General features: G+C 44.7%; 1 protein-coding gene across 2 annotated transcripts in view; it reads left to right on the top strand.

Moving 5' to 3' along the window:
• The window catches only part of FAM171A1 (family with sequence similarity 171 member A1), a 90,338-nt gene that overhangs the window by 18,972 nt on the left and 45,173 nt on the right, over positions 1-26,193 (top strand). For both annotated transcript variants that reach the window (XM_010365604.2, XM_030941280.1), the window contains exons 2-3: positions 12,793-13,020; positions 21,000-21,092. In XM_010365604.2, the coding sequence (XP_010363906.2) occupies positions 12,793-13,020; positions 21,000-21,092 (321 nt within the window). The remainder of the gene's footprint in view (positions 1-12,792; positions 13,021-20,999; positions 21,093-26,193) is intronic.

The following is a 26,193-nucleotide window of genomic DNA, read 5'->3' as shown; positions in this document are numbered from 1 at the left end:
AGGTCAGGAGTTTGAGACCAGACTGGCCAACATGGGGAAACCCCATCTCTACAAAAATACAAAATTAGCCAGGCGTGGTGGCAGGCACCTGGAATCCCAGCTACCGGGGAGGCTGAGACAGGAGAATTGCTTGAACCTAGGAGGTGAAGGTTGCAGGTTGCAGAGAGACAAGATTGTGCCATTGAACTCCACCCTGGGTGACAAGAGTGAAACTCTGTCTCAAAAAAGAAAAAGAAAAAGAAAGAAGAAGACTGGTGAAGAGTTTGCTGTCAGATGTATATCTCATGAGATAACTTTTTTAGATGAGATTGAGGGAGGGAGGGAGGGAGAGAGAGAGAGAGAAAGAAAGAAAGAAAAAGAAAGAGAAAGAAAGAGAGAGAGAAAGAAAGGAAGGAAGGAAGGAAAGAAGAGAGAGAGAGAGAGAGAGAGAGAAAGAAAGGGAAAGAAAGAAGGGAGGGAGGGAGGGAGGTCTAAATAGACGCCCTTCAGAGGATGGGCAGCCGGTAGGAGCCACCAGTGTAAATAGCACTCTACTGTGGTCTCTTCTCGTCCTATTTCAAACTGAGGCTGTAGCTGTCGAGTCTACCACATGGCTGCCTTTTCATGAGGTTTAGCCTAAGCATCAGTTGCCCAAGATGATAGAACACAGAAAGGCACACAGTGGTACTCTAAGTTCCAGCACATTTATCTCTTCCATGCGTCTCCAATGAGGTCATTCAAATGGATGTCTAGAGACTGTAATCCTCCACTGAAATTTAAGGAACATGTTTCAAAAAAAGAACCCCACATAGGTGGGAATTCTGTATCAGACACTGGGGCCACAGATCCATAGAGAGGTTCAGGGGATCTCTTGGTACAATCAAGAGTGAAAGGTACCCATGTGGAGAGGAGACCTGGGGAGCTAGGGGGGTTTCTAGTGCCCAGCGTATTCGTCCCTCTGAAGTATGCCAGCATGGTCCTTTCTCTTCTGGGTGACAGAAGTTTTGATCTTTGCAGGACATCAAACTGAATGTTGTTTTCAGAATTAAACACAAGGATTGCCAAATGCTTTAGTGCAGCTAGAAATTGCTTATAAGGGAGTCCTGGGATGTACAAGTTGTAACAGATTCTTACTGAGATGTATTATAGATTAATAAAGTATATATTATGAGATACATATTAAATAATCTATTATGTGTTACATAACATATAGATTATACTAGTCTTTAAAATATATAAATATAATTTGCTTGGAGGACATGATTGGCTAAATTTGGGGTAGAAAATAAAATAGAACAATACAAGCCGCCTGTGCCCTATGTAAGTCTGAAAAAAAATTACACGAAAACTCTAGTGTAACAGAGTGCATCCTAATTTCATCAGATTACAAAGTAAAACCTCTTACGTTTATAAAAGAAATAGAAATAGAAAGCCACCCCTTCACGCGTTAGATATCCTGGAACATGCTTTACAAAGACATGGAAATTCAGTGCACATGCTAATATTGTAAAATTCTAGCACCAAGTAACATGGGGCAAAACCTACTAGAGTAAAGGTCAGGTAACATTTTTACAATAGCCTCTTATTTGGAAAACGTTTTTAAGTGATCAAGCAGTTTTCTGGTGTTTTATTGAGATGAAGAGCCATTGTAACTCCCTAAATTGGGGTTAAATACAGCTAATCATGGTGCTAAGGAGAGTGACTCCTTTTCAGCTGGCCTCCCTGGCCCAGGCAGCCACAGGAGTGCTGGGCCACTTGGGGTGAGAGCATTTGCGTGGCCTGCTCCGTGGGAATGGATCTTTCTTCTACCCAGACCCAGTGGCCAACCCATAAAATGCTGGTTCCCCACTACTAGGGTGGGTTGCTGTGGAAACTGACAGCTCTAAACACCAAAAGGAAAGAAAAAATGAAAATCCCAGAACAAAGGCCAATTTGAGGAAATAGAAAAGGGAATGAAAAGCGGTTAGAGGAAGCCAAAAACTTCACAGAAACAAACAAGCGAAACAAACGCATTTTAAAAATGGAGCCCACAAACTTTACTTTCCCTTTTAAGACAGAGCCAGAGTTAGAATCGATATGAGAAATGAGAAGGGGGCAGACTGTGCAGAAAGCAGGTGGAAGTTGTACTCCCAGCTCTGGTCCCAGAAAAACCACAAAAGATTTTATGTTTTGGAATAGTACATGTTTTGGAGTTTGGAGGCAAAGTTGTAAAATAAATGCATCCTATCATTTATAGAAAAATAACGAAAAGTATGCATTATTATTTGACGAAGTGGGGATTAAAAGCAAGGCATGCTGGCCGGGCGTGGTGGCTCACGCCTATAATCCTAGCACTTTGGGAGGCCGAGACAGGTGGATCACCTGAGGTCAGGAGTTCAAGACCAGCCTGGCCAACATAGTGAAACCCTGTCTCTACCTTACAAAAAAAAAAATCAGCTGGGCATGGTGGCAGGTGCCTATAATCCAGTTACTTAAGAGGCTGAGGCAAGAGAATCGCTTGAACCCAGAAGGTGGAGGTTGCAGTGAGCCGAGATTGCGCCACTGCACTCCAGCCTGGGCAACAAGAGCAGAACTCCATCTCAAAAAAAAAACAAAAAAAAAAAAAAACAAGGCATGCCTTCCCATGGTCTCTCAGTGTTTGCTGGCAGTTTTGTCAAATACTGACAGGGCGATTCTTCCATGTGCCTGTAAATTATGCACCCTAATTCCTTCCTCTTGTTCGCTCTTAACTCGCTACTTAGAGGCGCCTCCTCCCAAGCCAACAATTGGAAACAGCCTTATTGCATTTAGTTCTAAATCTGTGGCAGTTAGAAAGGAAATGACTAAAAGATAATGTTGGACTAAAAGATGATGTTTAGTTTTCTACCCACAAAGCAGATGCTCTTTGTACTACTTAAAATGGACCAGTTTGTGCCCACAGAACCACAGTCTTCATGTTTGCCAAGAGCAGAGGAGCTCTGAATCGTGGTAGGGGAAGAATTCCTGAGCGCTCATTTCTTCCTTCTTGGCTCTGCACTTGGCTGCTAAAAATTGGAGAATATGCTAGAGGCGATGGCTGAATTCCTGATGGCGAAATAAATTCGTAGATGAGAGTGTATATCGAGAAGAGGTCTGAGCACAAACTCCCAGGGTCCACCACCTTGGGCAGGCAGGCAGAACTGGAGCCCATGGTGGGTACGGAGAAGGAAGGTGCAGGGTGGAGGGAGAGCCGTGAGGTGCGGTTTCAAAGAGATGGTCCCCAGCTAGATAGAATCATGCCGGGATAGCACAGAACCCGAGCAGGGCAAGCAGCACTGCCCATCTAGCTGGTTTAATGAGAAAAGACATTTATTACAGCTTTTGGGTAGTGCACAGAACTTGTGGGAGGAGGAGGCTCACAGCCAGAACAGTGTCTGAGCTGTGTAGTGTGACTCTTCCAGGAGCACCCCTGCTGCCCCCAACCAGATGCCTCCTCTGTGGTCCCTTTGGCCAGAAAAAAAGCCCTGCTTCTTCATGCTGCTGACTTCCACATCAAATTCTGCCAACCAGAATGAGCAGAGCCACAGCTTAGCAGAACCACAGCCCATTTTTCCTCCTTCTTAGCTACAGGGGAGGCTGGGAAAATGAGCATCTGGAATTCCTCAAAGGGAGGAAGACTATTTCAGAAGATGCCACAAAAACTCATCTGCCTGTGGTACCCACCCTTCCAGCACCAGCTTCAATTTCATCTCTTCCAAGAAGCATTCTTCCCTGACCTCCGTAAACCACAATCAGGGCCAGTTTGCATGCGGTGCGTACCCAGATAGCCACAACCCTTTCATAGTATCAGTGTTCACACCATACCCTTCCTTAAATCTTTTGATGATCCCCCCACCTCTGTAAATGTGTTCAGATTTTGTTTGTGTCTTTGATTCTGTTTTTGCATGGAAACTCCAGATCAGATTAACCTCATCTTTGCTATATATATGTATAATTTTTTTTTTTTAAGAGATTCCTAGCCAGTTTCATTCTTGTTGCTTTCTGGCACATGTGTTGGTCTTTCCTCCCCCACAAAACCGTAAACTACTTAAAAACAGGAGCCATGTCTTTTTTTCTTCTTCTTTTTTAATCTCCCTGCAGTACCTGGTATCATGCTAAGCATATAGTAGCTGGTCAATAAATATTTTCTGATTATTTACAGTTAGTTATCTGGATTGATTAATACTTTTCAAATGGATCTCTATAGTATCTATTTTTAAAGTAGTTATAAGAAATAAATGGAAAAACAACAAAACACCAGGAATACTTAGGCCATGGATCAGAAGATACCCAGAAATGCCTACTCGTTTTAGAGATTAATTCAGCATCTACATTAGGTGCCTACTGTGTGCCAGACACTATTCTATATGCTTAGGATGCATGAATGAAGAAGAAAACAGAAACACAACATAACTGTCTCAGAGTTTCCATCTGGTAGTGTTTAATGTTTAATAAACATGTAAGTTATGAGCATGTTATAATCGATCAATGTCATGCATAAAAAGCAAAAGCAGAGCAGGAGAATATCAGAAGTTTGCGGTGGGGTTGGGGTTGACATTTTAGACAGAATAGTAAGAATTATTTAAAAAATGTTTTTAGGCAATCAAAAAAATTGAATATGTGCTGGGTATTAGATGATATAAGGAGATTATTATTTAATTAGGCATGATAATTGTGCTTTGGTGGTAGTTTTTTAAAAAATCCTTTTCTGTTTTAAGTGGGAATATTTATGGTGGTTGGGTGCAGTGGCTCACCCCTGTAATCCCAGCATGTTGGGAGAATGAGACAGGCAGATTACTTGAGTCCAGGAGTTCAAGACCAGCCTGGGCAATGTGGCAAAACCTGTGTCTCTACTAAAAATACAAAAAATTAGCCTGGCTTGGTGGTGGCGTGTCCCTGTAATCCCACCTACTTGGGAGGCTGAGGTGGGAGGATCACTTGAGCCCGGGTTGGGGAAGTTACAGTGAGCCAAGATCGTGCCACTGCACTCCAGTGGCACAGAGCCAGATCCTGTCTCAAGAAACAACAACAACAAAAATGTACAGGGAAATAATAGAACCTAATATAACATCTGGAATTTGCTTCAAAATGTTCCAGCAAAAAAGTGGGGATGGAGGGAGCAATGCATGAAGGAAAGAATGGTAGAAAGATGACACTATTTGAAACTTCTTATCAGGACAGGTTTGGGAGGAGGGTCCTTGTACTGTTCTTTCTACTTGTGTGTTTCTGTGTTCTGGATGTTTGTTTTCCCCTCAAGTTCATATATGGAAATCTTAACCCCCAAGGTGAAGGTATTAGGAGGTGGGGGTCTTTTGGGAGGAGATCAGGTCATGAGGGGGGAGCCCTTGTGCATGGGATTAGTGTGCTTAAGAGACCCCAGAGAGCCCCTCATCCCTTCCACCACGTGAGGATGCAGTGAAAAGGTGAGCCGTCACCAGATACCTCATCTGCCCTAACGTTGGACTAACCAGCTACCTGAACTTGAGAAATACATTCCTGTTGTTGATCAGCTTCCCAGTTTATGGGATTTTGTTATAGCAGGCTTAACAGACTAAAATATATGCATTCTAGAATTTCCATGTTGAAAATGTTTACAAAAGAGTAATCTGTGATAGGATGGCCTCATCGAGGAGGTGGTACTGAAGCAAAGACAGGGAGGTGTGGGTCTCAGCTGCATGGATTGGTGTCTGGGGGAGACTGCACCAGGCCAGGGCACAATCGGAGCAGAGCATGTTCACCGTACCTGGCCTCCCTGCAAGTCCCTGAAAGGGGAAAGTGTAGCAAGTGAGGGCGGGAGGTGATATAGCTGGAGAGGAGGGATGGGAAGAGGTCACACAGGGCCTTTTAAGCCACTGAAGGACTTGAGTGAAGGTCTGATCCACAAGGGCTGCGAAGACACCACTTCAGAGTCACGCTCAGATAGATTTTCCTTGGGAGTTCCTTGAACCATTTGGATACCATGGATTTCTTGACTCAGATTCGGAAATCAGAATTGTCCAAAGGAACTTTCTGCAATGATAGAAATATCCAGTCTGCACTCTCCGATGTAGGAACCGCTAGCCAGTTGTGGCTGTTGAGTGCTTACAATGAGCCTAGTGTTATGTAGGAGCTCAATTTTTAAATTAATTTCATTTTAATTAATTTAAACAAGTGTATATGCTCACATGTGGCTAATGACCCCTATCTCAGGTAGTGTTGTGTTAAGAGATGGTTAGTTTCACCCCAGCATTCATTTTGCAAACTTTTATTGACCACCTGCTGGCTCTAGGTACGAGCTAGGACTTACGGTTATAAATTGAATTTTTAAAAAATGAGCCCCTGTTCTTGAGGGGTTCATGGGCCACCCCAGACACTGTAAAATAGTGGTATGGCTGGACGTGGTGGCTCATGCCTATAATCCCATCACTTTGGGAGGTTGAGGCAGGAGGATTGCTTGAGCCCAGGAGTCTGAGACCAGCCTGGGCAACAGGGCAAAACCCCATCTCTACAAAAATACAAAAATTAGCTGGATATGGTGGTGCGTGCCTGTGGTCCCAGCTACTTGGGATGCTGAGGTGGGAGGATCACTTGAGCCTGGGAGGTCAAGCCTATAGTGACCTATGACTCTAAACAAACAAAACAGCAGTACATGGGTGGCCCAGACCCCTCATCTTCAGGCATGAGGGCTCCTGCACTAAGCTCTCTCCATGGGGGTTTTAATTCAGTGGTAAACAACCTGGTTGTTCTCATCTCAGGACGCCCCTTTGCCTGGCTGGTCCCTGTATCTCTTCCAGGCCTAAGCTAAAATGATGCGTCCTCAAGAAGGCCTCCCCTGATCACCGAGTTGAAAATAGGTACCCTGTTCTGCCTTGTGTCACCCAGTTTTCCCTGAGGCACTTCTTCCAGTTCAGAATGACACTTCGGTGTGTATTTAATCTCTAAAGCTAAAGCTCGTGAAGGTCAGGGGTCTGGTCTCCGTTGTACACCCCCACAGTTGGCCCAAGGTGAAACAGACAGAAATGGAAATGGAAATGGGCAAGAAACAGAGACCATGTGTCTGGAGAGCTTCAGGGGAATACAGGGTTGCTGAGTCCCGCCGAAGCACTTCTTTGAATCCACCTTACTACAACCTTTTAAAGGAAAAAGAGGAATCAGCAACATGGAAGGGAAGTGTAGAAAGACATTGCCTTCAAAGGTGAGGAGCTATGGCAGGAAGGCACAGGAAGGAGGAGCCGAGGGCAGGGCGTGGGTTCAGGTGGGGCGGCTGGTGCAGGACAGGAGGCTTCTGGGATAGATCCTGTCCCTTGAGTATGACGACTTTTTTTGTTTGTTTGTTTGTTTTTTCACTCTGTCACCCAGGCTGGAGTGCAATGGCGCCGTCTCGGCTCACTGCAACTTCTGCCTCCTGGGTTCAAGCAATTCTCCCACCTCAGCCTCCCGAGTAGCTGGGACTACAGGCATGTGCTACCACACCCAGCTAATTTTTGTATTTTTAGTGGAGACGGGGTTTCACTATGTTGGCCACACTGGTCCGAAACTCCTGACCTTGTGACCCGCCCGCCTCTGCCTCCCAAAGTGCTGGGATTACAGGCATGAGCCACGTGGCCTTCCTTTTTCTCTAAAGGGCCAAAAGTACCAAGTTCAGGCTTTGTAGCCCTTATGGTCTCCGTGGCAACCTCTAAAGTCGGCTGTTGTAATACAAAACCAGCCCATAGACTAGATGCAAATGATGGGGTGTGGCTGTGTTCCAATAAAACTTTATGAACACTGAAATTTAAATTCCATATAATTTTCATGGACTATATGCAAAAGCAGGCAGCAGGCTACATTTTGCCTGAGGGCCGGGCTGAATTTGCTACCCTTGGTACAGGTGACAGTGGGGTCGCATCAAAGGGTTTGAGGGAGACAGGGAGAGGTCAGCTGAGTGTATTGGATAGCTCCCTCTGGCCTCAGAGGGATCTCAGGGCTCAGGTCTGAAGAGGGTGACCGTTTTTGTAAAGTGGCTGAGCAGCAGTGTGGGTGATGGATGGTGAAGGTCTGGAAATAGGGCAGTGTTCACAAGGGTACAAAAGAAAGGCCTGCTTTGAGATGCAGAGTTTGCAGTCAAGATGAGCAGACTTTGGTGATGGATGTGCAGGGTATAGAGTGAGAAAAGGATGTCCCAGTCTGGGTTTAGTGCAGTCTTCAGGTGACCAACTCAGCAGGGTCCTCAGCACTCACTGAGCAGCAAAGAGTGCATCCTAGGGCATATTTAGGTCTGGGACCATTTATGGGGTCTTCCTATAAATGAGAGTCCTGTAGCAACTAATGCCTCGCCCAGTCAGATGACAGCTGCCCTGGTTGTCATTTAGTTCGGGGTAGTTTTGTTTGCTGTTGAACGGAGAGTCCCATTTTCAGTGTTATTCTATAACAATGATGCCCCTGTGGGCTGTAAGAATTACTGAATCATACTGACATTTGGTCCTCTCTGATCATACCAAGCAAAGAACTAAACAATCTCTTTTAAAGTATATAATTGTAGAACTTAAACTATGCTTCCCATATTAGAAGAAATTCAAGTGGTAGAATCTAGAGCGTTGATTAGAGTGGAACTCCCCCTTCTCTGTTTATTCATATTTTTTTCCCTCAAATCTCAGCAGTTTTTGCCTTCTCAGCAAACAGTGAAGACCTTGTAATCCCAATTGTTAGTAAATGTTGCATTTCCATAAAATTGCATAAATTATCAATGCAGGATTTCTGCTATGTGGTTATCAATGCACCATGAGTTAATTTATGTTATAATTTAGTATACTACTTAGGTACAGACTACACACTGGGTTCAGTGTATACTGCTCGGGTGATAGGTGCACCAAAATCTCACAAATCACCACTAAAGAACTTGCTCATGTAACCAAAGACCACCTGCTCCCCAAACACCTATGAAAAAAAAAGGAACTACCATTTTATCCAGCAGTCCCACTAGTGGTATCTACCCAGAACAAAAAAAAGTTATTATGTGAAAAAGATGCTTGCACATGCATGTTTGTAGCAGCACAGTTTGCAATTGCAAAAAATATGGAACCAGCCCAAATGCCCATCAGTCAATGAGTGGATAAAGAAAATGTGGTATATATATATATACTGCAGAATACTAATCAGCCATAAAAGGAGTGAAATAATTACATTTGCAGCAACCTGATGGAATCGGAGACCATTATTCTAAGTGAAGTAACTCAGGAATGGAAAACCAAACATTGTATGTTCTCACTCATGAGTGGGAGCTAAGTTATGAGGATGCAAAGGCATAAGAATGATACAGTGGACTTTGGGGACTCAGGGAAAAGGGTGGGAGTGGGGTGTAGGATAAAAGACTACACACTGGGTACAGTGTACACTACTTGGGTGATGGGTGCACCAGAATCTCAGAAATCACCACTAAAGAACTTACTACTCATGTAACCAAACACCACCTGTTCCCCTAAAACCTATGGAAATAAATAAAAATTTAAAATTTAAAAAAGGAATAGTATACTACTTGGGGACACAGAGGACCAAGTTAAATAAGAAAATGTGTGTGGGGGAACAGGGCGCGCTGGCTCACACCTGTAATCCTAGCACTTTGGGAGGCCAAGGTAGGCGGATCACAAGATCAAGAGATTGAGACCATCCTGGCCAACATGGTGAAACCCCATCTCTACTAAAAATACAAAAATTAGGTGGGTGTGGTGGCGGACACTTGTGGTCCCAGCTACTCAGGTGGCTGAGGCAGGAGAATAGCTTGAACCTGGAAGGCAAAGGTTGCAGTGAGCCAAGATCGCGCCACTGCACTCCAGCCTAGGGACAGGGCGAAACTATGTCTCAAAAAAAAAGAAAAGAAAGAAGAAAATGTGTGTATGTGTCGTGCACATCCCGATTGGATTGGGGAGAATTGACTAAATGTATTCTGTAATATCATATCCTTGATTTTCATGATGCTGACTTGTGCCTTTTTGGGTACTAGTTTTCTCCTATAGTATGAAGTAGCCAAGGTTGGTTTCTGTAGCATTTATTTGTTCTTTCTAAAACATTTTAAGAGATTTATTTAGTACACACCCGTAGCTCAAAGCTCCTCAAAGGCAGGAGGATGCTTTAGCTAGGTCTGGGATTCTTTAGCTCTTGTCTATGGTTATCTACACAAGAAATGTATTAAATCAGTATGTGGAAAAAATGGGTGAAAAATGACTGACTGAAATTTGCAGTATTGAAGTACGAATTTGCTTTAGTATCATAAGACAGCTAGTTGGCAAGTTACCAAGGTGGAGATTCTAAAACCAAAAGAAGTTCTTCTTAATGTGGTTGCCCCAGTGTAGGACAGAACTCTGGATGTAAAGGTATCAATACTCAGGCCAGGTGTGATGGTTCACGCCTGTAATCCCAGCACTTTGGGAGCCCGAGGCGGGTGGATCACCTGATGTCAGGAGTTCAAGAGCAGCCTCGCCAATATGGTGAAACCCTGTCTCTACTAAAAGTACAAAAAATTAGTGGGGCATGGTGGTGGGTGCCTGTAATCCCAGCTACTTGGGAGGCTGAGGCAGGAGAATTGCTTGAACCCAGGAGGCGGAGGTTACAGTGAACTGAGATCACACCATTGCACTCCAGCCTTGGTGACGAGTAAAATGCCATCTAAACAAACAAACAAAAAAAGGTATGAATACTCTCTGAGAGGGTTGTTTCACCTGTCCCTTTTGTTTTTTATATTTCTTCTTTCTAACTCTCCTCTCTGAACCCCAAATCTGGTACCCACAAACACCATGTTGGAAAGTTTACAATCATCATGATTGGAATGACGCAATTGCAGTAGCTTGTGTCGGTGCTTACTCAGCCAGGCATTACACTAGATGTTTCTACCTATATGTTGAGCTATGCGTGTTTATCATTCCCAGTTTGCAAATGGGGAAACTGAGGCCTAGAGACAATAAATAAACTGCCTAAGGCTACATGGCTGACACACGGTGGAGCTGAGATTCAAAGCTCCAGTGAGAATTGCAGAACTCCAGAGTGTGTGCCGCTGGGCAATACCTGCAAGGCTGACCCAGCCATCCTTCCTCATCCTCGCTCTCAGGCTGCTCTGTACCCAGCCAGCCTGCAGCCAGCTCATTGATGAGCACTCCACTGAGCCTCACTCTGGAAAGTGCTATGAACACGAGCCTCCTTGGCCACCTCCTCTTTGCTAGTCCTTGCCCCACCTTCCTATCCCAAGTCTTTCAGATCAGAGGCAGCTCAAAAAGCATGGCACGTGGTGCCTGCAAGTGGCCAGGTGGACATACATCACCGGGCACCAGCTGTTCTCTTCCTACATAAGCAAATAGGGTTTATGGGAGCAGGATGAACTTCGGAGTTGCTCCCCCACATAGTTCTGGAATCAGCACCCTTGATGTGATCATTCTACCGGAGTCTGGTCTACCACCATCTCAGTCCTGGGTTATCACAGAGTCCTCTTAATTGAATGCTTGTTCTCCAGCCTTGCCTCTTCCTCACCCAGAGCCACATGTTTCTATAACATAAATTTGATCTCCACTCCCCCCTTAAAACTTTTGTGACTTTGCATTGCCTTTAGAATAAATAATAATCCTTTTAGGAAGCTGGTAAAGCCATGCGTGATCTGGCCTTAATTGCCTCTGCAGCCTCGTACGCCTCTCACGCTTTCCATCCAGATTTCAGAACCTGCCATTGTTTCTCCAGGAAACATGGCGTCTTCCTGCCTCTGAGCCTCCACGCATGCTGTTCCCCCTCAGCCATGGTACTTCCCTGTTTACTCAGGCGTCCTCTCCTTCCCTGTAGCTGTGTAGTTACAATTCTAGGCACAGAGTAAACGTTCAATAACTATCCCTTGCCTGAGTAAATGTAAGTTAGCCATTCTATTTTAATTTTTTAGCAATTTGTAGCATTCTGTTTGTTTCCCACATTCATGATCTGTTTTTGCCAATATTCCTAACTTGACTTCATCTGTCTTTTCAAATGTTTGCTTTTTTTTTTTTTTTTAATTCTTTTCTAACCTTCTCTTGTTCTTCTCTTTGGGTCCTCCCTTTTAACAGTAGTTTTCACTTCCTTTCAGTCTAGTCTTTGTGATTACCAGTGCACAATCCTGGGTTACTTCTGCCACATTTCCCAGGACTAGAGAAGGATACGCCTATAAATACCACAGCCCACTGTGCCCTTATTATGGTAGCCCAAACCACATTGAAAGAATATTGTTGTCCAAGCACAGTGGGGCACACCCGTAACCTCAACACTCTGGGAGGCTGAGGTAGGCAGATCGCTTGAGCCTGAGGAGTTTGAAACCAGCCTGTGCAACATGGCAAAACCCCATCTCTGCAAAAATTAGCCCAGTGTGGTGGCACACACTTGTAGTCCCAGCTACTCAAGAGGCTGAGGTGGGAGGATCAGTTGAGCCCAGGAGGTTGAGGCTGCAGTGAGCCATGATCACGCCCCTATACTCCAGCCTGTGCAACAGAGTGAAACTGTTTCAAAACACACACACACGCACACGCGCGTGCACACACACACACACACACGAAGTGTTGCGTTGGTTGCCCAATGTCTTAAGTTATAGAATTTTTCTCTTGATCATGTGAGCAGGAAGGAGTAAAGAAGACAGCAGTTTGGGACAGGCTGTGGTTTTGAAGAAAATGGGAAATCGTGGGAAGTAAAAAGCAGACCTCTAAGGAAGAAATGTCCCTGGTAAAAACTGCATATTTTGAGTGTCGACCTAGATGTCCTTACAGAGCCCTCCTTCCACCTCCCATCACAGTCATACCAGAGTTGCTGTGGATGTTTCCCATTGACAGCAGCTGTTCTTTGTGCTTTCTCTACCTCCAGAGGTGACACTAAAGGTGCACGTTAGCGACGCCAGCACCCACCAGCCCGTAGCGGACGCGCTCATCGAGATCTTCACCAGCCAGGCCTCCATCGCTTCTGGCACCTCGGGGACCGATGGCGTCGCCTTTATCAAGTTCCAATATAAACTGGGCAGTCAGTTGATCGTCACCGCCTCGAAGCATGCCTATGTGCCAAACTCTGCCCCGTGGAAGCCAATCCGGTTACCTGGTAAGGCATTCCTCATCTTTCTCTAACACAGAGGGTATTGGCTGGCGGGAGGATTGCATAAGGCCAGGAGTCTGAAACCAGCCTGGGCAACATAGTGAGGCTGCATCTCTACAAAAAATTTTATAATTAGCCAGGCATCGTGGTGTGCACCTTTAGTCCCAGCTACTCAAGAGGCTGAGGTGGGAGGATTGCTTGAGTCTGGGAGTTCGAGACTGTAGTGAGCCATGATCACACCACTGCACTCCAGCCTGAGCAACAGAACAAGACCCTGCTTCAAGAATAAAATGAAATAAAATAAAAACATACGGATCCCAGAACTCCACCATTCAATGGAGGAGGGGAGGGGAATTTGCATTTTAACGAGCAAAGCCCTCTCCCCCTCCACCAGATACTGTGAATAAAAATATTTAGCAAAGTGCGAGGCCACTGCTTTGTGAGCTATGGAAAGTGGATTTGATATAGATACAATGGCGATCATCTAGGAAAGTTCTTAAGGAAAGGGGACAAACCTGAGAGATATTAAGCAGGTCGTGGAGAATGGACAGGAGAGAGGGAAGGAAAAGGATGAACTAGAAGGAATGTGAGTTAGACCTCAGGTTTTGGCTGGTGGTAGAGCAGATGGTCCCGGCAGGGGCAAGCTGTGGAGTTGGGGAACTGGCTACACCACAATTTTCCCAAAGTTGGCTGCGCTGATGTCGTGGATTAAAGAAGTCTCCTCCCTTCCTCCCTCCCTCTGTGACTCCCTCTTCCCAAGCTTCAGGCTTAGGCAAAGATGCATGGAGCCTGGGGAAATGGGAGAAGAGGAACGGGTGTCGGGGTCATTGATAGTAAGTTAAGTTTAGGGTATATTTAGTTGAAATTGCTGCTGAGACACCAAGTGAGCATTTTCAGCCTTTAGTTTGAAATGAACTTGGGGTTCAAGAGAGAGATCTGGGCTAGAGGTTTAGTATGGCTCATCATCAATGTTAACTATGAGCTCCAGCAGAGAGTGGAGGACAGTGGGCCTGAGACAGGACCCCGGGAGGGCCTGCACAACAGGACAGGTGGCCTTTACTAGGTTACATCCAAGGGAACATTGGAGTCGAGGCTGCAGTGAACTGAGATGGTGCCACTGCACTCCAGCCTGGGTGACAGAACAAGACCCTGTCTCAAAAAATAATAAAATAAATTAAAATACAGGAAGCATTTGACACTCCCATCATCCATGCTGAGAAGTCACTGGAAATCACTGAGGGACATTTAGGCCATCTCTGCCTGTTTCAGGAGAACAGCTGCACAAAGGCCATCAGTCAATTCTCATTGTTTGCAGTAGTTATGGTCCATAGCCACCTCAAGCATGGAGTGAGCAAATACTTGTGAACCACTGCTACAAGGGAAATGCAGGCTGGGTTCCTGCGAGCCTCTGGTCACAACGTTTTCATGAGCTGATCAATAGTACATGCCTTTGTTTTATGTTGTCTTTGTTTAAAGAAATCTTATTTGATATATAGATTGTTGATTCATTAGCATTGAACTCATAGCCCATAGCACCATAACTCATTCCCCAACAAAGCTGATCGAACACACGTTTTCTCCATAAGGCACAATCACAACCTCCTCCTGCTTAGGAATATTAGAGAGCACTACGCTGGGGGTCATTTGAAACGGTGGAATCATGCCTATAATCCCAGCGACTCTGGAGGCTGAGGCGAGAGGAGCTGGAACCCAGGATGTGGAGGCTGCAGTGAGCTGGGATGGAGCCACTGCACTCCAGCCAGGGTGACACAGCGAGACTGTCCCTAAAAATAAATAAGTAAATAGCAAAATCACCAACAGAATGCTTAAAAACGCGAAAAGCTGGACCCTGAATACATCTGGGAATTACAAATAAGCTTTAGCAAATAGGGAGGTTTACAAATACAGAATTGGTGAATAATGAGCAGCTACTCCATTTTGATCACATTCGTTTTTACTCTGTTAACATGGTCATTTGAGAAAAACCATTCCCATCATATCTGTTTTTTTATTTTTTTATTTTTTGAGACAGAGTCTCATTCTTTCGCCCAGGCTAGAGTGCAGTGGTGTGATCTTGGCTCACTGCAATCTCCACCTCCCAGGTTCAAGCAATTCTCCTGCCTCAGCCTCCCGAGTAGCTGGGATTATAGGAATGCACCACCACGCCCCGCTAATTTTGTATTTTTAGTGGAGATGGGGTTTTGCCATATTGGCGAGGCTGGTCTTGAACTCCTGACCTCAGGTGATCCACCTACCTCAGCCTCCCAAAGTGCTGGGATTACAGGCGTGAGCCACTGTGCCCGGCTGATATCTGTACTATTACAAATGAGTCAAGTCACAGGAATAATGAAGTTTCATTGAATTTTGGACAAGACATGAAGACACCTGGGTCCCAGGCCTGCCCACCCCTGGCTGGCCCCACACATATCGGCCCATCAGCACTTTCTGAGTTTGTGTTTGTTTCTGAAATCAAGTTAATTACCCTAAATAATTTCTAAGAATCTTCCCGTGTCTTTGATTATTTTTCTGTGCTTGCCTTTTCAATATAATAAAGATACTCTGTATTAGTCCACTATAAAGAAATACCTGAGACTGGGTAATTTAGAAAGAAAAGAGGTGTAACTGGCCCACGGTTCTGGAGGACATACAGGAAGAATGGCATCTTCTGCTTCTGGGGAGGCGTCAGGAAGCTTCCAATCATTGCAGAAGGCAAAGGGGGAGTGAGATGTTTCACATGGCCAGAGCAGGAGGAAGAGAGAGAGGGTAAAGGTGCTACACACCTTTAAACAACCAGATCTCGTGAGAACTCACTCACGATCACAAGAATAGCACCAGAAGATGGTGCTAAACCATTCAGTCAGAAACTGCCCCCATGATCCAATCACCTCCCATCAGGCCCCACCTCCAACACTGGGAGTGACAATTCGACATGAGATTTGGGCAGGGACACAGATCCAAACCATGTTATACTCTTAACTAGAACTTAACAGGAAACATCTCCAAAATTTAGACAATAAAATTTAGCCTATTGTGAAAAGCAGAGTCAATTTGCTTTTGTGCGTATTTTTGGAGGTGAAGACTGACACTTCTGGTATTTCAGATAGCTGGACAAGGAAGCAAGAAGAGCTGGGAGCCTCTTCTAAAATATGTTGAAAATTTGAAACTAAAAAATGCCTTCTTTCCCACATGTGTGCAGCACACTGCTTGTGTGTACATGAGCATTCTTATGAAACCCGGAAATGCATTTCCTTTTTCATCCTTAACAATAGTTCCTGGAGGATGTTTTGAGGTTTTTTTCGCTTTCAAGGAAGGGAGGAGAGGGAGGAACCCAGCGTAAGGAAAACACCCTCCATCTGTGGCAGGCAGGTAAGAATAAGCCATAGGAGATGCAATCCATCCACTAAAGGCTGTCATTCTACATCTTAATTATTGTTGTCTCTGCAGCCATCGCCCTGGCCCAGGTCCTTAGCGATGGTATAGGACTATGGCAATGGCCTCCAGCCAGGTTGTTCTACCCCTCAGACCACCCACAGTATGACTGAGCATTCATGTATTAAAATATATATGTCCAGTTCGTGTATTAAAATATGTACCTGCCTAAAATTCTTCGATGGCCTCAGGATGAAGTAAACATGACACAGAGCCTCCTCCCCTGGCCACCTCCCCCCTTCCGTATGTCATGGTTGGCCACCCTGGGAGCTTCCTCACCTGGCCACCTCCCCCTTCCGTATGTCATGGTCGGCCACCCTGGGCAATGTGTCATTCTGGGAAGGAGTCTGGCATCTCTACCCTCTCTGTGTTTGTCTGCATTGTTCTCTTGGCAAACTTGTCTTCCTTTTTTTTTTTTTTTTTTTTTTTGAGATGAAGTCTCATTCTGCCACCCAGGCTGGAGTGCAGTGGCGCAATCTCAGCTCACTACAACCTCTGCTTCCTGGGTTCGAGTGATTCTCCTGCCTCACCATCCCAAGTAGCTGGGATTACAGGTGCACGCCACTACACCCGGCTAAGTTTTGTTTTTGTTTTGAGACAGAGTCTCACTCTGCCGCCAGGCTGGAATACAGTGGCGCGATCTCGGCTCACTGCAACTTCCGCCTCCCGGGTTCAAGCGATTCTCCTGCCTCAGCCTGCCGAGTAGCTAGGACTACAGGCGCCCGCCACCACGCTCAGCTAATTTTTGTATTTTTAGCAGAGACCGGGTTTCACCATGTTGGTCAGGATGGTCTCAATCTCTTGACCTCGTGATCCGCCCGCCTTGGCCTCCTAAAGTGCTGAGATTACAGGTGTGAGCCACCACATTCGGCCGGCAAACTTTTCTTTTATCTCATAAAGCCCAGCCAGACTATTTTCTGCCTCAAGAAATCTTCCTGCCCGTCCTGGGTAGAATGAGATGTTCCTTTCCCTCTAGGTATCAAAAAAAAAAAAATCTACTTGGTATGAAGAGCACCTCCAGACATCAATCAGCCTCCTCTCTATGATGGGAAAAAAGCAGCATTACCCATGGATCTCCATCTCTCTGCTGCCTCCACCCACCTGGGCACTGCGTTGATTGCATCCCTAGTCCCTGTCCTCTCCCCAGGAAGTCCCTGCTGGTACCAGTCTTGTTACAAGAAATCATGTGTTTTAGAATTCAAAGAAACAGTCTAAAAAAGTAAAATGAGAAATCATTTTTTTCTCCTTTAGGAAATAAGGTCTGAGAAACAATTTGCCAGAGCAGCTGCCTTATATATGAAAGTACCAAATATTTTAGGTGAGAAATATTTTCAAAACACACTGCAATGGTCACGCACCTCTCAGGGGATGATCACAGGTGATTTTGGAGCTCCGAGCCCCCCACACCGGTCAGCTCAGAGGTGGTCAGGGCCTTGTAAATGTCTGCAGTCGCCACGGGAGCTCTGGAATGGAGCAGGAAGGCCCAGGCATCCTGACTTAGGAGGGCGTGGAGTGTAACCCTAGCCTGGCTTTTGAGGTGTGCTGCTTCCTACCAGCAGCATCTGCTAGGACAATCCTGCCCTTTCCTCCTCGCCAGGAGGTGCCCTGTGCCCTTAGATGAAAGGATCGCTGGTAATAGTTTACCTACGACGTGCTCATGCAGCAATGACTAATTGCGGAATATTTCCTCACCCCTAAAACCCCGTACCCATTAGCACCGACTCACTGTTTCTCACACATCCCAGCCCCTGGCAACTGCTAATCTCCCCTCTCTCTCTCTAGATTTGCTTATTCTGCACATCCATATAACTGTAATCTTGGAATACGTGGCCTTTTGTGTCTGGCGTCTTTCACTTAGCCTGATGTTTTCAAGATTCATCCACGTTGTAGCACGTGGCAGTACCACCTTCCCTTTCACGGGTGAATAATATTCCCTTATATAGACAACACCACACTTTATCCATTCATCAGCCAATAGACATTTATGTGTGTTGTCTCCACTTCTCGGCTGTTATGGATAATGCTGCTGCAAACATTGATGTGTGAGTTGCTGTATAAATGTAGGTTTTCAGTTCTCTTGGGTTTATACCTAGGAGTGGAATTGCTGGGTCATGGGGTCACTCTGTGTTTAATATTCGAGGAACTCCCAGGCTGTTTCTGCATCACCAAGGTGCTATTCTTGTCTTTTTCCTGGTACCTATCCCATTCTGCTTGTCATACAGCTATTTGTTTCAAGTCTAGTCCCCTTGCAATGCATAACTCTTGAAGGCACAGGCTGCTTCTAACACTGCTCTGTTCCACCCAGGATGTAGATCTGAGCCTTGTATATGATGACAGCTAAATAAATTGACTGTGTGGAGGATGAATGAAAAGAGGTCACATCCACAGCCAACTCACTGGTGCCCTATGGCACTATTAAGAGCCAGCACTGCTTGACCGGGCACGGTGGCCCATGCCTGTAATCCCAGCACTTTGGGAGGCCAAGGTGGGCAGATCACTTGAGGCCAGGAGTTCAAGACCAGCCTGGCCAACATGGCGAAACTCCATCACTACTAAAAATACACAATTAGCCAGGCATGGTGATGCACGCCTGTAATTGCAGCTACTCAGGAGGCTGAGGCAGGAGAATCGCTTGAACGTGGGAGGCAGAGGCTGCAGTGAGCCAAGATTGCACCACTGCCCTCCAGCCTGGGTAACAAGAGCGAAACTCCATCTCAAAAAAAAAAAAAAAAAAAGAGCCAGCGCTGTGAAGTGACTGATCTTCTTAGCACTTATCTTCTAGATCCTGATGTTTTCCTAGAACGTCATTTACCTCACTAGGCCAACTTTTCCATGTCTCAGAGTGGTTGAGAACTCCAGAGTTTAAATCCTAGCCCTGGCATTTATTAGCTGTGGGATATTGGACGAGTTACTTCCTCATCTATAAACCTGTTTCCTTACCTGTGAAATGGGCGTGTTAATAATACCTACTTCAGGTGCCGGGCACGTTGGCTGATGCCTGTAATCCTAGCACTTGGGGAAGCCAAGGCAGATGGATCACTTGAGGTCAGGAGTTTGAAACCAGCCTGGCCAACATGGTGAAACCTTGTCTCTACTAAAAATATTTTTTTAAAAAATTAGCTGGGCATGGTGGCAGGTGCCTCTAATCCCAGCTACTCAGGAGGCTGAGGCCGGAGAATCACTTGAACCTGGGAGGCGGAGGTTGCAATGAGCCGAGATCACACCATTGCTCTCCAGCCTGGGCAACAAGAATGAAACTCAGTCTCAAAAATAATAATAATAATGCCTACTTCATAGAGCTGTTTTGAGGCTTAAATAAATTACTGAAATTAAAGCACTTAGGATAATGTTTGGCCTGTTAGTAAAGGTTCACTAATGTGAGTGATGATTATTATTCTATAATGCATTTATTTGTTTTTCTCTTAAATTCATATGTTTTACCCAGAAATTTGTGGGGTTTCTAAAATTTTTTAGAAATCCAGTTACTTAAGCAAGAGTTTTAAAATAGCATAACTTGGCTAGGTGCAGTGGCTCACGCCTATAATCCCAGGACTTTGGAGGGCAAAGGTGGAAGGATTGCTTGAGCCCAGGAGTTTGAGACTAACCTGGGCAACATAGGGAGACCCCATCTCTACAAAAAAATTTAAAAATTAGCTGGGTGCCGTGGTACACGCCCATGGTCCCAGCTATTTGAGAGACTAAGGCAACAGGGATACTTGAGCCTGGGAGGTCAAGGCTGCAGTGAGCTCTAACCGTGCTACTGCACTCCAGCCTAAGTGACAGAGTGAGACCCTGTCTCAAAAAAATAAAAATGAAAAGCACAGTTTCTATCATGTTATTAGTTCCCAGGGTTGGGGGAATATTCTTTTACCATGCGGTACACATTAACCTAGACACATATTTTTAAAGCCATTCTTAATGTTAACATCTAACATTATATATTCTAAATTCATGTAGTGTATACATGATAACATTCATATACTCCTAATGTGAAGAGGCTCAGTTACTTTACTGAAAACTTCTGACTGGGCGCAGTGGCTCACGTCTATAATCCCAACACTTTGGGAGGCCGAGGCTGGTGGATCACGAGGTCAGGAGTTCGAGACCAGCCTCGCCAACACAGTGAAACCCTTTCTCTACCAAAAATACAAAAATTAGCAGGGCATGGTGACAGGTGCCTATAATCTCAGCTACTCGGAAGGCTGAGGCAGGAGAATCGCTTGAACATGGGAGGCAGAGGTTAAAGTGAGCTGAGATTGCGCCACTGCATTCCAGCCTGGGCGACAGAGCGAGACTCTGTCTTGGAAAAAAGGAAAAAAAAAAAGAAAACTTCTAACAAATGAAAAAAGTTGACCATTGTAGGGCAAGTAATTGTTATATGAGATATTGCAATACACTTGTAGCATTTTGAAGATCTTTTGCTAATTAACTAAAAATTAATCTTATTAATTGATTTGAAATCAGAAAATACAAAAACTGCAGAGTATCCCAAAAATTAGAGCGGGCACTTAAAAGTAAATATAAAATCCCCTTCTATCCATTTCTTTTTCTTGCAGTATTTTCTTCTCTGAGCCTTGGCCTGCTTCCAGAACGCTCTGCCACTCTAATGGTATATGAAGATGTCGTCCAAATAGTATCAGGATTCCAAGGTATGTTTAATATTTTTTCAGTTTTTATTGTTATTTTTGACGGATGCATTATTGTATATGTTTATGGTGTACAGTGTGATGTGATGTCTGTATACAAGGTGGATTGATTAAATCAAGCACATTAACCCATCTATCACCTCACTTACCTAACATTTTTTATAGTGAGACATTTGAAATTTACTCTTTTCATTATTTTTGGTATGTTTAATAATTAAAAAGAGAAACAACAGTCAGTTTTGGGCCACCTACTAAAATCCTACAGCTCATGCCTGTCATCCCAGCACTTTGGGAAGCCGAGGTGGGTGGATCATTTGAGGTCAGGCATTGGAGACCAACCTGGCCAACATGATGGAACACCACCATCTCTACTAAAAATACAAAAAAAACAAAAACAAAAACAAACTTAGCCAGGCATGCTGGCACATGCCTGTATTCCCAGCTACTTTGGAGGCTGAGGCAGGAGAATCGCTTAAACCTTGGAGGTGGAGGTTGCAGTAATCCAAGATCGCGCCACTGCACTCCAGCCTGGGTGACAGAGTGAGACTTCATCTCAAAAAAAAAAAAAAAAAAAAAAAAATTCTTATATGGAATCCACTTATTTATTTATTTATTTATTTTTAATTATACTTTAAGTTCTAGGGTACATGTGTGCAACATGCAGGTTTGTTACATCTGTATACATGTGCCATGTTGGTGTGCTGCACCCATTAACTTGTCATTTACATTAGGTATATCTCCTAATGCAATCCCTCCCCGCTCCCCCGACCCCACAACAGGCCCCGGTGTGTGATGTTCCCCTTCCTGTGTCTAAGTATTCTCATTGTTCAGTTTCCACCTATGAGTGAGAACATGCGGTGTTTGGTTTTCTGTTCTTGCGATAGTTTGCTGAGAATGATGGTTTCCAGCTACATCCACGTCCCTACAAAGGACATGAACTCATCCTTTTTATGGCTGTGTAGTATTCCATGGTGTATATGTGCCACATTTTCTTAATCCAGTCTGTCACTGATGGACATTTGGGTTGGTTCCAAGTCTTTGCTATTGTGAATAGTGCCACAATAAACATACGTGTGCATGTGTCTTATAGCAGCATGATTTATAATCCTTTGGGTATATACCCAGTAATGGGATGGCTGGGTCAAATGGTATGTCTAGTTCTAGATCCCTGAGGAATCGCAACACTGTCTTCCACCATGGTTGAACTAGTTTACAGTCCCACCAACAGTGTAAAAGTGTTACTATTTCTCCACATCCTCTCCAGCACCTGTTGTTTCCTGACTTTTTAATGATCGCCATTCTAACTGGTGTGAGATGGTATCTCATTGTGGTTTTGATCTGCATTTCTCCGATGCCTCCTGCCCCCTTTCTTAAGAGGACATGATGGTGTCCTCCTGCAGTTTCTCTGCCCCACCGTGAACCCCTTCACATTCTCATTGGAGCCCATTCCTTATTGCCTCCTCTCAAACCTCCCCGCATTTATGCTGAGTCTTTCATCTCTTCTAGTTCTTTCTCAGCTCTCAAAATCATTGAAGGCTTTGCTATTCAAATCAAAACCCTTCTTAAGCCCTATTTCTCCTTCAAGTCACAATCTTCTCCCGAACCTTGGAGATACCTCCCCTCACCATGCACATGTCTTTAAACTCCCTTTTACGCTGCCTCACATGATCTTTAGAAATCCCTCTTGCTAAGCTCAGCAGAGCTAGAGTTACATGACCTAGTGGCCACTTCTCCTTCCTGACTTCCCTGCGGCTTCACCACCCTATCCGGTCCCACCTTCCTGGATGTCTTCATCCTTTCTCTGGCCGTCTCTCCATTCATTGCTTCTCAATCTCCTTCATGGGTTCTTCCTGCCCTCCCTATCTCTTATTTCAAAAATAGCTTTCCACTCCAGCTGCCTTTTCTGTGAGGACCCCCAGAGCTGCTGTCTTTATCTGGAGCATTTCTCGCTTAAATAATTTCATAGCAACCTCCTGCCTAATCACTCTGACATCAGACTCTCTGCACCCACGGCCATACTCCACCTGCTGTCAGAATTGGGCAAAAACAAATCGGAATCTTTCACTTCCATACCAGTAACTCCCATTCACTCTCCCCTGCGGGCCCACGCAAGTCCAAACTCATTGATTGATTGATTCATTGACAGGATCTTATTCTGTTGCACGGGCTGGAGTGCAGTAGTGTAATCATAACTCACTGTGTCCTCAACTCCCAGGCTCAAATGATTCTCTTGCCTGTGCCTCCAGAGTAGCTTGGACTTCAGGCGTGTGCCACCACACCCAGCTAATTTTTGAAATTTTTTGTAGAGATGGGGTCTGACTGTGTTGCCCAGGCTATTCTGAAACTCCTGGCCTCAAGCATTCCTCCTGCCTCAGCCTCATAAAGCACTGGGGTTACAAGGATGAGCCACCACACCTGGCCTCAAACTCTTGATCGGGACTTACCAAGTCCTTCCTAAGTCTCTCCATCTGCCCCTGGAACCCACGTAGCTCACAGAGAGTTCCTTCACTGCCCCAGATGTACTAGACTTTCTCTATCTGTGCCCCTTTGTAGATGCTGTCACTTCTTCTCTGCCTCTCAACCTTCAAGACACAGTTCACAAATACCAGCCCGGGAACTTCTTTTCTCCTGGGCAGCTGGCCACTCTCTCTCTTGAAATTTATCTTGTAGTTTCATCATTACCCTCTTATTCTAGCACTTAAAACACTATGATAATCAAGCCATTTCCATGACTGCCTTCTCGACCCTTTTCTTTTTTAGGGTAATGAATGTTATTGATGTTTTAGGGAGTTAAACATGTTAGAAGAGAAGGATGATGTGATAAACTCATCAAGAGGTGATGAAAGCTCTCAGAAGAGATTTCTTTGACTCTGATTCAGGGAAGAAGAGAAAGTACCATTATCCCCAAGATCACTGGCTCAAGTCTTCACGGATTCATTTAAGGAGGCTAAATGGCATCTTAGAAAAGAGCTCCAGGGCAGAAAACAGAAAACCTCTGCAACCCTCCGGCTTCAGTTTTCTTTCCTCTCAGGTGGCAACCCTTGGTTTTCCTTAAACTTCATCTTCTGAGATTGACTCAGAAATCTTCATCCCACCCTCCAAAAACTTAGTATTAGCATTGTTTTTAAACTTCTTTGTTCTTATGATAGGTTGGGAGAGGAACAGAGATTCAGATAGAGAAACAGTGTAAGACACAGAAAGAGGCAAAGAGAGAAATGCCTTCTCTTCTCTTGAGTTCCATGAATACAAAGACTTTCCCCGCTCCTCTTTGCAGTCGTAGACCCATTGCAGGGAGATTCTCAATGCCAGTTGTTTGGATTTTGTGAAGGTGCTCAGGATATATAGTGCAGTGGTTCAGAATTGGGAGTGATTCCCCCCCACCCCCACTGCAGAGACATTTTGTGAGGTCTGGAGATATTTTGGGGGCTGCTACAGACATCTAGTGGGTAGAGGTCAGGGATGCAATTAAACATGCTGCAATGCATGGGACACCCCCCAAACGAAGAACTACCTCACCCAAAATGTGAATGGTGCTGAGATGGAGGACCCCTGATCTAGTTGGAATGGAGACAGAGCATTACTGGAACATAGTGAGTTGCCAGGTGTAACTCATCTTCACATAAGTATCATTGAGCACCAACTGTATGCAGAACATAGTGCCATGCATTTCACAGAACACCTGGTTTAAGGAGCTTCAGTCTATAATGGGAAGAGGAGATGGGAAAGTGGTGCTTATCCAGGAGACACTGTTAGACACCAGCCATATGTATTCTGAACGAACATCACAACAGCCATATTATGAGACAGGCATGATTCATACCCATTTTAAAGATAAAGAACCTGAAGCCCAAATCACACAACTAGAAGGTGGTAGAGGAAAGATTTAAACCTGGAGCTAAGTGATTCCACCACCCATGTTCTCATGATGCTCTTCATTAGGCAGGTGAACAAATATACAAATAATTATAATACAAGACATAGTAAGAGCAGTGCTACAAGAGAGATTCAAGTAGAGCTTAGGGTGGGATTAACAAAGGCTGCATAGAAGAGGTGGTTTTTGACATGCATTTTGGATGAGCTGTAGGATGAGGGGAAGAAGTTTCAGACATGAAGATGCATGAATGTATATATACAGAGAGGCCAGGTGTGATAGTTCACACCTGTAATCCCAGCACTTTGGAAGGCTGTGGCAGGCAGATGACTTGAGCCCAGGAGTTTGAGACCAGACTGGGCAACACGACAAAACCTCATCTCTACAAAAAAATATAAAAATTAGCCAGGTGTGGTGGCGTGTGCCTATAGCAGTGAACTGTGATGGCATCATTGTACTCCAGTCTGGGTGACAGAGCAAGACCTTGTCTCAAAAAAAAAAAAAAAAAAAAAAAAAAAGGAAAGAAAGAATCAGACTTAGTCATGCAGTCCTGTTTGACCAGAGGATGAGAACTGGTTGGCAGTCAGTAGAGCATCTATTTTGAGGTAGGCATGGTGTGCTAGGAAGGGATACAGAGTTAGAATTAAAATAATTCCTTTCTACCTCTTATAAGCAGAATGACTTTGGGCAAGTCATTTACTTCTTTGAGCTGTAGTTCGTTATCCATAAAGAGAGCAGAGGGTTCCTTCTTCACAGGGTTATTGTAAATATTAAATAACATATTTTTATTTATGCACTTTGTAAATTCTAAAGCACTGATCTATGCCTCTCACTTAGAGAAGAGGTATAGTTGTAGTCTGGGTCTATACTGGTCTATTCATGTTTGTTGTTGTTTTTGTCATCATTGTTAATTTGGTAAGTGGGAGAGATCTGTTGGTGGTTTCTGGGCAGGGAAAGGACATGATTAGAGTAGTATCTTTGAACAGTCACAGTGTCAGTAGGTGAAAAGGCAGTTAGGCTGAAGCAGATGGCCTGGATAGGAGGCTTTTGCAATAGTTGAGGTGAGAGGCAGTATAAGGTAACATATGCTGTTAAATGCAAAAAGAGAGCGAAATCTGATGCAGGGAATGTTGATAAGGGAAGACTGACCAGTCTTGGCACTTGAGTGAATGTGCAGGATGATAGATAGGGAGAATGATGTTAGTGACCTAGACTCAAAACTGGGTGATGGGG

This window comes from Rhinopithecus roxellana, chromosome 11 (genome assembly GCF_007565055.1).
Source record: "Rhinopithecus roxellana isolate Shanxi Qingling chromosome 11, ASM756505v1, whole genome shotgun sequence".
NCBI classification, from domain to species: Eukaryota; Metazoa; Chordata; class Mammalia; order Primates; family Cercopithecidae; genus Rhinopithecus; species Rhinopithecus roxellana.
The sequence above is the reverse complement of the archived record's forward strand: the minus strand, read 5'-3'. Positions and strand labels throughout refer to the sequence as shown.